Here is a 16,180-nt window from a genome sequence, read left to right on the forward strand (position 1 = left end):
CCTTCTCTCCTCCTTCTCCCCGCCCCCCGCAACATGGCGGGTGCTGCCGCGCGGGGCGGAGGCGGTGGGCGCGCGCCCCGGTGGGCCTGAGGGAGGCCGGCGCGCGGCGGCCCGTTCGGCAGGTACCGGCGCTGAGGAGCGGCGGCAGCGCTGCGGGCCCCGGCGCTCGCTGCTGAGTGCCCGCTCCGCTCCTCCCGCGGGAGCCGGGCTTGGCCCGGTGCTGAGGCGTGAAGCGCTCAGCTTGTGCGAGCCGAGCTCGCCCATCTCTTCCTCCTTCTCCTCTTCCTCTCGGGACTGGAGCGGGCGCAGGGCTCGTTCCTTTAGTGTGGGGCCCGGCCGGTGAGGCCCCCCACGGGAGACAGCTGGGCTGCTGTCTCGGCGGCGGGACCCAGCGGGGCCCTGGAGCCGCCCTGCGGAGCCCCCGACCCGGCCCGTGCTGCGGCCCCCCGGGCAGGCGGCGGCGTGAGGGGCCGCAGCCCTGGGGGCGACATGGCCGGTGTGCCCACCCACCCCTGCGCTGGGAGCTGCTGGAGCTGCGCTGCTCCTTGCGATTCCTTTTTTGTGTTGTAGAAACACCTCTTTCTGATAACAAAAGACCTACAACTTAATAATTGATAACTAGTAGTTGTGTTGATCGTTTTTCACAACCTGCTATCCAGTGTAGTCTCAAAAATGTATGAATTTAGATCTAAATAACTAGACTTTTCGTTTGGGTTAGTCATTTAAACATTTTTTTCCCCCATTCAGGTTAGATCTTTTCGAGCTTAAACGCTTGGAGGATAAAATGACATCGATTATCAAGTTGACTACGCTTTCAGGTGTGCAGGAAGAGTCTGCCCTCTGCTACCTCTTGCAAGTAGATGAATTTCGTTTTCTTTTGGACTGTGGCTGGGATGAGAACTTTTCTATGGATATTATTGATTCTCTGAGGAAGTAAGTAGTTCAGTTTGTACACTTTTTTTTTTAATAGGTCTTGTCCTTTTATAAAAATTTTCAAAATATCATGCACTGTTACATGTATGGTGATGTTAAATCCAAAACTGTTGTTTGCTTGAAATGTGTTTAATATGAAGGGAATTATACTGTTGAAACATTTCTGATGAAAACTATTTTTTTTATTGTGGGTCTAATGAGTTACACCTATTAACTGTAATTCACAGATTCTTCTGTGTTTTTGTTGGCTTGGATGTTTTGGTTTTTTTCATAAACATGATCGAGCAGAGTTTATGGGAGGCTGACCTTGGCTCTAAACTAGTTTAGAATGGTTAGAAAAGTTTTAAATGAAAAAAGCAGTGTATGTAGGCTGAATACAAAGTGGTTCAACTCTCGCCTCTTGTTTCAGGTTGAATAGAGTGTCAGTCAGGAAAACAGCTTCTGTTAGTTATCCCAGCCCTGCAAAGAAATAAACCTGTATAGCCTTTAATACTGAATTTCTGCAGGTTTACAGCAAGGACCTTTGCTGATGCAGACGCTGGTTACAAGGTTAGGACTGTAACATGGAAATTCCTGAAACAAATTTGTGATACTTTGTGAGCTTTGTGATACTATTTTTATAGATTCCCTTTTCTAGCATTGACACACTTCCAGTGTTTGAAGTATTGTAAGTGAGGTTTATTATTTACCAAGGCTAACTTAAAAAATTTTTCAAGTGTCTTCTCTGAGAAGCAATTAGATAAAAACACCTTTTTAATAACAGCCATCAAGGAGAATGCGTGTGCCTCAGTTACTGTGTGATGGAACAAAAAGCTTTCAGCCCAACTTGTATTTTCACTTGTTGCATATGTTTTATGCCCTCAAGTTTTTCAGTCATGATAGGTAGTAAGTTTTTAGTCTCAGTTCTTTATGCAACACTTTACAAGAAAAAAAAACCTTTTTAGAATGAATAAAACCCCGAAATTATATGTGCCACTTCTCTTAAATGATAATTTTGACCTTTTTTGTTTTTTAAAAAAGCTATTTTAGTTTGATCCTTATCAGTTTAAGGATTGTTGTGTCTTTTGTCCTCTTGGTCTTTCTCATGAGAAGAAAAATTGTAGCCTGTTTTAGGTTTTTACATGAATGAACAATTTGTGACATGTCTGCATTGATAATATTTGTGTCCCCTCAGTTAATCTACTTTCTGGTGTCCAAATAAAGTCTTTCTAATCAAGAATTTAAAGTGAAGCTTATATGTTCCTGACCTTGAATTTATGTTTTCAGAAGTCACTTGCGTTTTTAAGTACTTGAATGTTTGGAAATATCTGTAACTTTTAATTATACTTTTAAAAACTTTGCTACAGAACTCTTCTCACTAGCTTTTTTGTCCCTCTTTTTGCAGACATGTACACCAGGTTGATGCTGTTCTTCTTTCTCATCCTGACCCTCTACACCTTGGAGCTCTTCCATATGCAGTGGGAAAAATGGGCTTGAATTGTGCCATTTATGCAACTATTCCTGTATATAAAATGGGACAGATGTTTATGTATGATCTCTACCAGGTATATTCAAGTTGATACTTTCATGCACAACATCTTTGATATGGTAGAGTGCTCAGGTTCTTGAATGCTCTATATTTCTTATTTGTTTGTAGTCCCGCCATAATACTGAAGATTTCACACTCTTTACATTGGATGATGTAGATGCAGCATTTGATAAGATACAACAGCTGAAGTTTTCTCAGATTGTGAACTTGAAAGGTAAAGTCGTGGCCAAATTTTCAATTAATGACTTGCAGTGAAAGGCAGAGTTATTAAGATTTAAAGTAACTTGATTTTTTTAAAGGGAGTACATTTTTGAGTGTTGTGCATTTTGCAGGGCTGAATTCAGTAGCCCTGTATCAGTCTATATCAGCTGCATATTTGCCTCATAATTGTACGTGGAAATGGGTAGAACTTACACGAGGAGGTCATGCCAAAGCATGTTTAGAGATTTGTTTCTCTTTTGTGTTTTTGTAACTTTTCTTGGAATTTATTTATGTTTCTCAAAAGTTTTTACTCATGCCAAGTGGTAGATACCTCAGAATTCTTCAGTAACCAGTAGCACAGAGGAAAGCTCTCTAGAGAATGGATAGGTTGCAGAGATTAAGTTACAGTTTTTGGAGGATGGAGCCAGGCTCTTCTTGGTGACAGCCAGCTGTAGGGCAAGGGGTAATGGGTTCAAACTGGAACACAAGAGGTTCCACTTAAATTTGAGAAGAAACTTCGTCACAGTGAGGGTATCAGAACACTGGAACAGGCTGCCCAGGGGGGTTGTGGAGTCTCCTGCTCTGGAGACATTCAAAACCCACCTAGACACCTTCCTGTGTAACCTCATCTAGGTGTTCCTGCTCTGGCAGGGGGATTGGACTAGATGATCTTTTGAGGTCCTTTCCAATCCCTAACATTCTGTGATTCTGTGTAATGAGGAAGGCTTCAGTGACTCTGCATGATAGATTCTCCGTATAGCTTATTGCTAGGAGCTGTGGCATCCAGAGAGTCAGCAGGTTTTCACTCTTGTTGAATTTAAAGATCAGAATGAAATGGGAATGCAGTTCTTGAACAAAGACACGCCAGTTGCCAGCACCTTGTCTCTAAGATGCAGTATCTCCCAGTTCCTGAATGCTGCATGTTTGTAGTTTGGAAAATAGAAATGGGATACCATCCTTGAAAGGCTGCTGAACCTTTTTGCGAGGTATTTATATCAAGGCTATATCTGTGCTGCCAACTTTTACGTCTTACAAGTAATTTTAGTGAAAAACTTTTTCAAAATATCTTTTTCATATTTAATTGATGTGACTCAAGAAGACTCGATGGATGCATCTAAGAAGATAATGTACGTTTTAGTTATTATTAAAGCTGTGCACTTCAGGTCTAGTTGGTGGGGTGCAGCAAAGTCAGTGGGAGTGGTCATGGATGGTCTAGTTTTTCTCTGACAAAGATCTAGGCCAGCACCAATGGTGAGGAGCAACAGTGCATAAAAAAAGGCATCAGGTGCTGAAAAGGTCCTTCAGTGTTGACTGCAACACACAGACACCTTTCCTGGAATTGATTGATTTGCATGTTTGTCATTCTGGAAAACTGCCAGTTTGCGTGATTTATATGTGCTTTTATAAGTACCTAGGCAGTGAATGATATAGTAAACATTTTGTGTTGCCACAGAGAGCGGTCTGCCTTTCACCCATGTATTTGCTTTCATATCATGTGTTTGTTATATAATTTATTGTTGTGTAGGCCTGTAGTTATAGCAGCTCTGCAGTGCCTCTAGTACCAGTGGGAGATAGAGGGAAGAAGTGATCTTCACTTCAGTTGTTTTTTCTGGAGGCAAAATAGATGTGAATTGCAAAAAATTCTGAAGGTACTGGTCAGATGGGAAGGACAGATACGTTAGCAGTTTTTCATACTGCATTTGACTTTTTTCTCCAGTAATAAATTTGGTGTTCAGTTATTTAAAATTACTCTCTTATTCAGAGTAATGGACTTTAATACATGTAGTGTACTTAAAATATTGAAAACTTTTGTAGGCAAAGGACATGGTTTGTCAATCACACCATTGCCAGCTGGCCACATGATAGGAGGCACGATCTGGAAGATTGTCAAAGATGGAGAGGAAGAAATTGTTTATGCAGTTGATTTCAACCACAAGAGGGAGATGTAAGTTCAACATAGCAATATATATTTCTTAGACATTGTGTTAGGTGTGCATCATTTAGTGTGTGCTAAACAGATGGAAGTAGCAGTGCCTTTCCAGCTCTAATAATACGGGTGATTTCACTTGCATTCAGATTAGTCAGCTTGAAACAAGTATTAGCTCTGGGTTTCTTCATTCCACTTGGTTTTATTTATTTGTAAGTTCGAAGCTGGAAACATTCAGAAAACTTCTGTTTCGTGCAGTTTAGAAAAGCTTTTATTGTGATTCTTAAAAGGGAAGATAACATGAATCTTCTCTTAGTCATGTAAAAAACATAGTTATTATTTACCTAATTTCCTTCTTTTCTGGAACTATCTTCCTTCAGAAGGTAGGAAGAGGAGCTCTTAGAACAATGTACTAAATTCCAGCTTGTCAAGATGGAATTTGGGATGCAGTCATATAGCATAATTGTATTTAGTTTGGGATACACATATTTACTTAAAAAAAAATCCTGGGAGGATTTAGGACACGTAGATGAATTTTGACTGTTAAAAATTACTGTATAACTACTAGATATTTAAGACTGAAAAACTTCATTGACTTTTAAACTCTTGTAAAACATTGAAGAAAAGTCTTCCTTTTCTTCCTCTGTAGACAGGATACTTTTTATACCCTGTCTTCCTTCTTGAAAATGCCTATTTAAGGAAAGGAAAAGGAGCAAGAAAATAAATATTGAAATAAGATAAATTTTGCTGGTTAATATTAGTGAATATGTGTTGAATTATGCATCAAACCAAACTGAATTCAGAGTAAAAAGACTTTCAGCAAATGAGAAGAGAGTAAGGTAGAAAAATAAACCCACTGGAAGCTATCACTTCTCTTACTAATAATCGGTTTTAGATATTAACAGATATGTATATATATGCTACATGTAAGTTACTTACTTACTTGGACTTAAACATCCCCTTAGTCTCAAGTATTTTCTGTGAGTAGTTGTTTGATTTGTTTATATGTGAGATCCTGTTTTTCAGTTACTGGGAAATTTGCTTTCTGTACATGCAGACATCTGGAATCTCGCTTTTATTTTTTGCTCATAAAATAGAAATGCAAAAAGTGAGATTTCACCTTTTTTCTACAGCCATCTGAATGGATGTTCCTTGGAAATGTTGAGCAGACCTTCATTGCTTATCACGGATTCATTTAATGCTACTTATGTACAACCCAGGAGGAAACAAAGGGATGAACAGCTACTGAGTATGTATTCTGGGTTTGAAAATAGTGGTAATGTGATTTAGTAGCCATAGTAAAATCTTTTTCTATGAGAAATTCATCAGCATCCAAATTAAGAACCTTTATTAAAATTTACATATTTTGAATTACTCTTCTGATGGTACTGATCTTGTGGGTTAAACATTTTCCCGAAAACAAAGAACCATGTCTGAAAATAATGTATTTTATGCAGTATCAACTAATCTCTTCTTGAGGGTTTTTTAAATGACCTTCCTCAGCACATTGTTTTTCAAACTTGGCTTAACAGATTTATTTCTTTTTTAATGAAAAAGGAAGAAAAAGTAGTATCAAGGCAGTGAGATCTTCTGAGCTACCAAGAGAATCCCACCTCCCTTTAATTTTCTGGAAATGTGGTTTTGGATCTCTTTTGAAGTTTGATTTATTTCTGTGTTCAGTTTGTTTTCAATTGTTGTTGTTAGTGTGATAAAACAAACAAAAAACCCTCAAGCCACAGACCTTCTAATTTTGGTGTGAAGTATAAATAGGTTTTTGTTTTGTTTTTAATTCTCCTTAGCTAATGTTTTGGAGACATTACGAGGTGATGGAAACGTATTAATAGCTGTGGATACAGCAGGCAGAGTTCTGGAACTTGCTCAGCTTCTTGATCAGATCTGGAGAACTAAAGATGCAGGATTAGGAGTCTACTCCCTCGCGCTTTTGAATAATGTCAGCTACAATGTAGTGGAGTTCTCTAAATCACAGGTTTGTTTTAATTTTAAAATGCAATTATCAAGAGGGTAATGGAGGATTTTGTTTTTAATATTAGAAAATGGCTAAATACTGGATGTTGTCCTTTTTTTATAGTGCGTGTTTGTGTCTCAAATCTTTTGATCAGGTAACAGAGTCCAGTCATGGCTGTGGGCACGTTTCTTGATGCTCATTTCTGCTTTTATCACAAGACTTATGAGCATAGTTCAAAGCTGTTAAAAAAGAGGTCTCTAAAGTACATGTTTCTGTGTTCTTTACACTCAGCATTATTTCTGCACTTGCTGAGAAACATGGACGTAATCACTTGCATATTGCATCCAGTACCCCATATCAGGTTTGTGTAGTATTGTAGAACTTTCATTCCTATAGATAACTTTTTCTTAATACATATTTTAGGTTGAATGGATGAGTGACAAGTTGCTGAGATGCTTTGAGGACAAGAGAAACAATCCTTTCCAGTTCCGCCATCTCTCCTTATGTCATAGTCTGTCTGATCTGGCTCGAGTGCCTAGTCCAAAAGTTGTTCTTGCCAGTCAACCTGACTTAGAGTGTGGGTTTTCTAGAGATCTCTTCATTCAATGGTGCCAGGATTCCAAAAACTCTATAATCTTAACTTACCGCACGACACCTGGAACATTAGCACGATTTCTGATTGATAATCCTTCTGAAAAAGTTATAGATATTGAGGTAAGAGTTGTCTATATATCTAAACATTTTTGTGGGCCATCTGGGGGAACAAGAGCAAAACTGAATTTAATTTTCTTTTTGATCTACTGAAATGCTTTTAGAGGTAGAGGGAAATCTAAAATCAGTATGTTGCATGTATAACCAATTATGAAAAAGTTACTTAAAAATAGGTCTTATATTAGGAACTGCAAAATGCCTTTTGGTGGTGTGGAAAAATTAATACTCCATAGAGATGAGCATGAAGTTGCTTTTAAATATTTGTCTTTATATAACATTTTTCCTTTGTGTTTTTGTTATAATAGAAAAAAATCTGTTTACCATTTATGTAGAGGTTGCAATATATGATGGATTATTCTTGCTGGAAAATACTCTGGGTTTGGATGAGGGGAGAATCAAGTCAAATCAGTATAATATATCCCATCAGAATAGAAAGATGAGTGAAAGCTAGGAATTAGAAGAACACAATTAATTGTTAGTCATGCTTTCAAATTAGTTCAGTAATTTGTATTTCTGTGTCTACTTCTCTCTGGTAAATGTTAATTTATGGGAATCCCCTGTGATCACAGTGATAATTTCAATCCTGATGGTGTAGCTTTATTTTAGTTTTAGATTTGCTTTAGAGCATTGAATTACAGTGTTAGAATATTGTGAGAATTCACTATTATTCAAAGTGACCTATACTCTAAATTGATTTTCAGAAAACAAGAATCAGAACTTAACATTGTTTTGATTGCTAGTATGTCTTTGCTGGGTTCTTCTGGTTTGATGTTAGTGATACAAAAATTAAAAAAACACTGCTCATCTCAGAGTATTTGTGTTCACTTATTGGAGGGATGTTTCCTGAAGCTGTTTTAAGAATTTTTTTTAATGCTAATTTATTTCAATGTTTTAGAAATGTTTTTCTGTTAAAGTAGTCTCTACTAATTGATAGCATTGTCATGATGTTGCCACAGCAAGGTACCACGTGTTTGCATAATCTTGTTTTGTGTGTGACGTAGAAATTGTACTTGCCCATGGTACTTAAGTACAAACAATGTTGTCAGCTATGTGTAGCAAAAGTATTAAAATTATGTCAGCTACTCACAATAATACTCATTTTCTATCTGCAGTTGAGAAAACGTGTCAAGTTGGAAGGAAAAGAACTTGAAGAATACCTAGAAAAGGAGAAGCTTAAGAAAGAAGCAGCTAAAAAGTTAGAACAGTCTAAAGAGTAAGTATTAAGTATATTGGCAATTCTCACATTCTGATTTTGTGGTCAGAGTTGAGATTTCTGTGTGATTGTTCTGCTGCTTCAACCATTTTGAGGGATAAATGAAAATCATAGTTCTGATGGACTTGTCTGAGAGCACTGAGGAGTCAGGAACGGTTGTTACAATAGACGTGTTTCATCTGCTGTTTGGCTGTGAGCTCTTTCTCAGATCCACAAACTCCCCTTGTCATTGGTCAGTGTTATGTCAACTGTTATTTTGCAGTCATTGTGTTTATGTAATATTAAACCTGAAGAAAAAAAGTGCTAGGTTTTTTGGGAATGTCATTTCAGGGCAGATATCGATTCCAGTGATGAGAGTGATGCTGAAGAGGATATTGATCAACCAACTGTACATAAGACCAAACATGATTTGATGATGAAAGGTGAAGGTAGCCGGAAAGGAAGCTTCTTCAAACAGGCAAAGAAGTCTTATCCAATGTTTCCAGCCCCTGAAGAAAGAATTAAATGGGATGAATATGGCGAAATTATCAAGTATGTGGCAGTAATGCATACTAACATATAGCGTAGCTATGAAATAATTAAAAAATAGAAGTAATAAAAATAATTGTTTTGTGTCTTTTGCAGTACTGTTTCATGCTCTTCCAATTGCAGTAACTTCTGAACAGTTAGGACAGTTAGCACTAAGTCTCACGGGAAGCTTATGAGTGGACTGAAGCTGCTGAGTGCTGATACTTGGCCTGTGGTTGCACCTCTTAGGATGTGTTTGCACTCCACCCTTTTTTCTTGTTTTCTGCTTTTATTTTGTCAGATATAAGATTTATTTTTTTTTAACCTGACTTTTTTCATCTGCTTTAGATTATAGATAATTCTGATGAATTTATAGTGAGAGGAAAGACCTTTGTAATCCTAGAAAAATCTGTCAATACTTGTCCCATTTGCATAAGGGATACTTACTAGAAAGCCTCAGGTTGCTGGTATTTCCCAAGATACCAGAGTCTTTTTAAGATAGGAAGGTGACATTTTCCGAATGAGCTCTGTTCAGATGTGGAACTATTGAAGGCAAATATAATGAAATTGTTGGCAATAACAATTGCAAAACATCTCCACAGTAGCAGTCAGCATAGTTTGGTTTTATGTTATATAGTGCTTTGGTTTTACTGTAAGACTATTAAAAGCAAAATGCCTTTCATTCTTTAGACCTGAGGATTTTCTAGTTCCAGAACTTCAAGCAACAGAAGAAGAAAAAAGCAAATTAGAATCTGGTTTGACAAATGGAGAAGAGCCTATGGACCAGGATTTATCAGATGTTCCTACCAAATGCATTTCTGCAACAGAATCCATGGAAATTAAGTGAGTGGCTTTGTTGTTCTTGTCAATTCTCTAGAATGATGGCATGAGTACTGTGCAAATTAGATAAAAGGCTAGCTTGGAATTAATGAAGTGGGAAAGGGCTTGCTTGCTTTTTTTTTTTTTTCCCCTCTTTCCCAGCCTATCGAAGTTATTTTTTCACTTGTCTTTCTGGGAGCAGAGTGTGGAGTCCTATGGTTCCAACTCTTAAGAAACTCACGGTTTGTTCTCTGTCTGATAGGGACAGTGAAAGAGGAAGAACAAACTATACAGTAGTATGTTGACATAGATACTCAAATCTATATATATTTTGTTAAAATAACAACTTATTCAAATATGCTTCTTATGTTTTGGATAACTATGTACATGAATTTTGGGAGTTTATAGTGTTAAATACAGATGCGTGCTGATATTTAACGGTTCTGTATTTTACTGATCCATAATATACCTTGTACTGACAGCTTTTGCTGATGTAGAATAATTTCAAAATCTTTTCCATTTTTAAATAAAATATTTTGAAGCATTCGAAGGCTTAATCTTTTAAACTATCAAATGTTCTTCTTGGCTTTTTAATTCAAACTAGAGCCAGAGTTACATACATTGATTATGAAGGACGCTCAGATGGGGACTCAATTAAAAAAATTATTAACCAAATGAAACCAAGACAACTGGTCATTGTCCACGGACCACCTGAGGCCAGTCAGGACCTTGCAGAATGTTGCAGAGCTTTTGGTGGAAAAGATATTAAAGTTTATGTGCCGAAACTGCATGAAACTGTAGATGCAACCAGTGAAACTCATATTTACCAGGTAAGGTACTGGAATGTGTTAGTTGTAGAAGTGCTGTGAACTGTAGGAGAGCTGTATTGGCACATGTTGTGACTTGGCCCTTTGTTCTTTGGGAGAGGAGAGACAATAGTCCCTATGTGCATACTTGGTTTTGTGTGACCTAGACATTACTTGCTTTTTTTCTGTCTTCTGGGTAAGCATTCTCCTTATGCCTATCATTCATAAGAAGAGTGTAAAAGCTTAAACGTAAGATCAGTGCATTTTTACCTGTATTGCAGAAAGCAAGGTTTGTGTCCATGGAAACATCAGTTTGCTTTACTAAAGTCTTAACAGATTTCTGATGCCTATAATTAGAGCACTGCTGTACACTACTTGCAGTTCAGGATTGTTTTTGGAATCTGAAGGGGAGCCTTAGAGAGGGAAGAGGAAAAAAATCCTTTGTACCTAAATAGTACCTAAGAATGAAGAGGTAAAATTAGGAACAAATTAATGTTGAAAATAAATACATAAATGAGACACCCCTGCCCTCAAAAAGAGTTAATATGATGGTCCTTGGAAAGTGAGGTTATGATGGTGTGTTGCACTGTGTTAGTATATTGCATTTACTTTTCATGGTTAAGCTCTGAAGAAGAAAGCTTGGATAATTTGTGTGAAGCATGTGAAAATCATATGTGGTCCTGATTCAACTTTTGAAGGTTGTTTAGAGGAGGGTCTCTTACATGCAATTTAGGCATTAGTCCTTTATTTCTTCCGTGCTTTTAAAGTTCATAGAATGGGTGGTTAGTTGCAGTAACCTATGTATGGTTGTAGCCTTGATTCCACTGTGAGGATCATGCACAATATCATGTGAATAACAGTCTTCAGAGGAGGGCTTTAGTTAATGGTTTAAAGTCCTGGAATGCACCAGAGGAATTAGGGTAAGGTAATGTTTTGGTCCCTTTAAAATCTGGTATCTAAAACATCCCTTCTTACAATAAAATACCTTTTATTTTTTTTCTTTTTTTTTGGAGAGTTGAAATCTGAAACTGCTGTTCAGTAACCTAAATACCTATAGAAACTCCTTAAATTTACTAAGGCTAACTGAGGAACTCCTTGGCTGCAAAAAAGGTTTCTGATGTTGAATTGATTGCTCTTGCTGTGAGTTTAACTGAAGTTTGCAGTCATATAGGTTCTTTTTTTATTTTAACCAAGACAAAAAAGGTATCGATCTCTGCTGCCTTTTGAGTAGTGACATGAGGGTTATACAAATTATATTTCGAAAGTATAGTACATCTTGCCTTAGTGATACCAATTCCCTCTTTCTCTCCCCAAAAGAATATGAATCAAACGGATATAGAGAGATAGTGAAAGGAAAACTGCTAATTTTTAAAGTTTGAAGTAAGAACTCTCTCTGCATTTTCCATCAAACTAATGGTACTTTTATTTTTGTGCAACCCAGGTCAGGTTGAAAGATTCTCTTGTCAGCTCCCTTCAGTTCTGTAAAGCCAAGGATGCTGAGTTGGCTTGGATAGACGGTGTTCTGGATATGCGGGTTTCAAAAGTGGATACTGGAGTTATTTTGGAAGAGGGAGAGTTGAGGGAAGATGAGGACACAGAGATGCAAGTGGATATGCCTTCTTCAGACTCCAGTGTCATTGCACAACAGAAGGCCATGAAAAGCCTCTTCGGTGATGATGACAAGGAGATGTGTGAGGAGAGCGAGATCATTCCTACTTTGGAACCTCTGCCGCCTCATGAGGTACAAAGATTATGCTGATCTGGGATTAATTTTTTAAGAGCTCTGTATTTGGTTTTTTCCTAGTGCGTAGAGATTGATATTGTGGTCTTATACAAATGAAAGCCTACCTAAAACTGGATTTTCGTGTTTGGTTTTCTCTTTGTTAAACCTGGTGCTGTTCTTGTTCAGATTTTACACTTTTCAGCAAGGGTGATCTCTTACATCCAGTAACAGTACCTAACATACAGTTACCATCTATTTGTGAAGATAAGATTTTTTAATTAGCAGGTTTCATATTTGTAGTTAGTACTTGCAGATTTAGAAATTAGTTGGTGTTCAGTTACTCTTGGATTTTATTGTATGATGTTATAGAAAAATACTTCATATACTTGAGGTACAGATCTTTGAAATTCATGCCTCTGCTACTATAGTAGTGATTTGAGAATTCTTTAAAGTACTGCATGTGAGTAGATATTATTTAGTCTTGTCAGTGAATTATTACATGCCTTCTAATCCTAGAATTGCTTTTTAAGGTACTGTTACACAGTCCTAAATGTAGTCTAGTCTAGGAGCTAGATGAATGTGGAGACAACTCTAAAGTCTGTTCAGATTCATGGCAGCTGTCATGGAAGTATGTACTGATCAGCAGTGCTGGTTCCTGCAGCTCTGGCCCTGGCATAGCATGGCTTGGAAGAGGAATCTTTAATGACAGCTTTGCATTTGTCTTTAATATGTGAGCAAAGAAGGAAACTTTTCCTTTACTTGATCAGTAACTTGTAAGGCATTCCTAACCTGGAAATGTCTTGCTTCAGGTGAACAGAAATAGAGCCAGTCTTCTCTCTCATTTATAGTCCTGTAGTCTAGGCCACACTCTTGCCAACGCAAGGATGAGATCATTGGAAAAATGGAAGGTATTAAGTAGCAGAAGTACTAACATTGTGTGTGTTGTTTAAAGGTTATTGGACATCAGTCTGTGTTTATGAATGAGCCAAGACTGTCTGACTTCAAGCAAGTTCTCTTGCGAGAAGGTATACAAGCTGAATTTGTAGGAGGAGTGCTTGTGTGCAACAATCTGGTGGCTGTTCGCAGGGTAGGTGTTCTGTGTCTTAAACCTTGGTAAATAATATTCTAAATGAAAATCAAGTTTCTAATTAGTGTGAAGCTAATAAATTGAAACGTCTTTTGTTTCAGACTGAAACGGGGCGCATTGGATTGGAAGGCTGTCTCTGTCAGGACTTCTATAGGATAAGAGACCTTTTATACAAGCAATACGCTATTGTCTAAAGAAAGTGTTGCAAGGATGTTTTTACTTGAACTTTTAAAGGCAATGGAGATTTCTCCCAATTTTGACTTTTTGTAGTTTTCTAATTTATACAGGGGAAACATAATTCATAAAGAACAATTAACTACCCTGAACATCTAATGAACTGCTCCTGTTGTTCTTCATAGACCTTGGTACATTCCATGTTGTTGATTTTCAAACCGTTACAACTTACTGTCTCCCACATAACCCATTATAAATGAGTGTATGACTATGAACCCTTCTCAGTAAAGGTTCAGTTTGTCAGGAGATGTTTTGGTTTCATAGATTCCCTGCCAAAGAGTACAAAATATTGAAAAGTCATTCTTCTAAGATAGGCAAATGTGGGTTTCTTTGTTTGTTTTGTTTTGTGTGGGATTTGGTTTTTCTGGTTGGTTTGGTTTTGGGGTTTTTTCAATAACTTTGATTTAGGAGGCAGTCTTGAGTCTTCTTTTTCTTTTTTTTTTGTTTTCTTTTTTTTTGCTTTCTTTTTTAATGGAGCTAGATCAATGTACATTTTTAATAACCCACTTAAAGCTAGACTATCTACATTTTCCCCTAGTGTTAATTTGGCTGTATCCCAACATTACTGATTTGATCCAGAACAGAATTTCATACTGTAAAGTATTAATCTGCAGGATCAAAAAATCACTTTGGGGAGGTACTCTAAGAACGCTAGATAGTATTGTCAAGCCACTTAAAATCCAGTAACTGTGCTTCAGAGTAACTTCTGTACAAACTCACAGCATTTGTAACTTTGAGCTTTTGCAAAAGTACACCAAGTCTGAAATCTTTTGAGTTGATTTTAATAATTTCAAAGTCTGAAGCCTTTATCCATGCACCGCTGTTTGTTCAGAGTGCCATGAACCACGTTCAGGAAGATCCTTTATCAGGAAGCTCCTTTTATCTTGAAATCTGAGTTAATGTGATTTATGTAATGCCCTTGTGCCATTTTTCATTCTAGTTGGCAGTGGCGCTTATTGTTGCTGCTGATACTAGGAACTCACCTCACTTTTTAGGTGAAGAGGAACACAGTTTTGGGCACCTTATTTTCACAGAAATTAATTTATGCAAACAAATGATCTCACCAGCTTTGGCAGTGGAAGGTTGCTTGCTTGTTTTTATGTACAACAGCAAGGTAACGTGTTCTCTGTGTATGTTTAAATAAAACATTTTGAAAAAGCGTCAAAAAGTAACCCTGTGGGCTATCAGTGGAAGGATAATTTACTTTGCCATTCATTCTTGTCAAAGAGTTTTCCATCTGATACAGAGACTATTTATTCTGTTTAAAATAGTAACTTAAAACTGAAGTTCATGTCAAAAACAAAAAAAACCTGCTAGAACTATATACTGCAAATGTAAAAAATCTTGAAAATTTAATGCTGAGTGAAAATGTATTTTGTTATACAAAGAAAATCTTGGCTAGGAATGACTGCATGGCTCAATGCCTTTTTCTTTTTTATTTTTCTTCCCAACAGTGTAGAAAAATGTTTATTTTCCATTATACTGACAGACAGAACTTCTTAGAAATGCTCTGGTTTTGTAGCTGTTTTGTAGCAAAGCACTGTAAATCTGTATGGTACTGGATGCTTGTTGGTGAATACTATTCTATTACTATTGTTGCAGATACTAATGAACTTTTATAAAGTGAGTTACTTTGTCGAGGACATACGGTAGGCAGAGATCATACATGCCTGCATGGAGTATACTAATTAAAAAAAAAACCCTTAGAAATCAAACTAAAAGTAGTGCTATTTTTAGGAAAGGGATAAAGACAAGGCAGTGGGATCATAGATCTATTAGTTTGGTTTGCTTTTTTAATCCGTTGATTCAAATTCAGTTAACAAAAGTACAGTGTTGTCAGTTACTAAATTCCTGCATCTTCTGGTAAAGAGGAGAATCACTAAGGAAGAGGCTCAAGTATGAGCAAAACAGCAAACTGCTCTTTTTCAATCTGTTGAGCATGAGTGTGGCTTGAAATCAGACCTGGAAAGCCGACATGCGGGGTGAGTGCTGGGAGTCGGGCAAGCTGGGCTTGTGGACAGTTCTGGTGGTGAGAGGGATGAAGGGGAGCGCAGGACACTTGTAGTGACCACAGCACGAGCTGCAGCTGCGCTGCAGGGCCGGCGTGCGCCTCAGCTCTGCATTCAGTCCTTGTAAGCAGCGTGAAGCTGAAGCAAATGCTCACTAACTTTGCCTGGTCTGCTATCAGTTCTCCAATAGATTATTATTGTTCTTTTCTATTTTGTTGTTGTAGTTCTTAACTGTGGTTCACTTAAAACAATAATTGAACTGCTCTGTGTAATTTTCAGAGTTGCTAATCTGGTTCTTGTTTGTATCTGGAATGAAAGATTCATTTCCCCTTACCTCCACAAAATGTCAGTGCTGCTGTGGACTGTAAGCTGTGTTTTCTGACTCCTGCATTTTCTTCATTAGCAGTAAAAATTTGACAAGGAGCACCATTTCTTACTCTTTGCTCTATTGACCTTGAGGACAAGAACATTCACGTCAAGACAAACCTAGTTTTGGTACTTACTGACCATTTAAAA

The 16,180-nt window shown here is 37.5% G+C and overlaps 1 protein-coding gene across 1 annotated transcript; it reads left to right on the forward strand.

The window, feature by feature from the left end:
• The first annotated feature begins 2 nt into the window (after nt 1-2).
• CPSF2 (cleavage and polyadenylation specific factor 2) lies at nt 3-15,064 on the forward strand. Its single transcript, XM_065839512.2, has 15 exons — nt 3-122; nt 748-933; nt 2,318-2,477; nt 2,570-2,675; nt 4,478-4,607; nt 5,723-5,838; nt 6,389-6,576; nt 6,979-7,269; nt 8,379-8,479; nt 8,810-9,010; nt 9,677-9,829; nt 10,410-10,635; nt 12,053-12,352; nt 13,287-13,421; nt 13,523-15,064. Exons 2-15 carry the CDS (start codon nt 785-787, stop codon nt 13,613-13,615), a joined length of 2,349 nt encoding a protein of 782 aa, XP_065695584.1. The 5' UTR covers nt 3-122; nt 748-784; the 3' UTR covers nt 13,616-15,064.
• Nucleotides 15,065-16,180: the final 1,116 nt, after the last annotated feature.

This window comes from Patagioenas fasciata, chromosome 5 (assembly GCF_037038585.1).
Source record: "Patagioenas fasciata isolate bPatFas1 chromosome 5, bPatFas1.hap1, whole genome shotgun sequence".
Taxonomy (NCBI): domain Eukaryota; kingdom Metazoa; phylum Chordata; class Aves; order Columbiformes; family Columbidae; genus Patagioenas; species Patagioenas fasciata.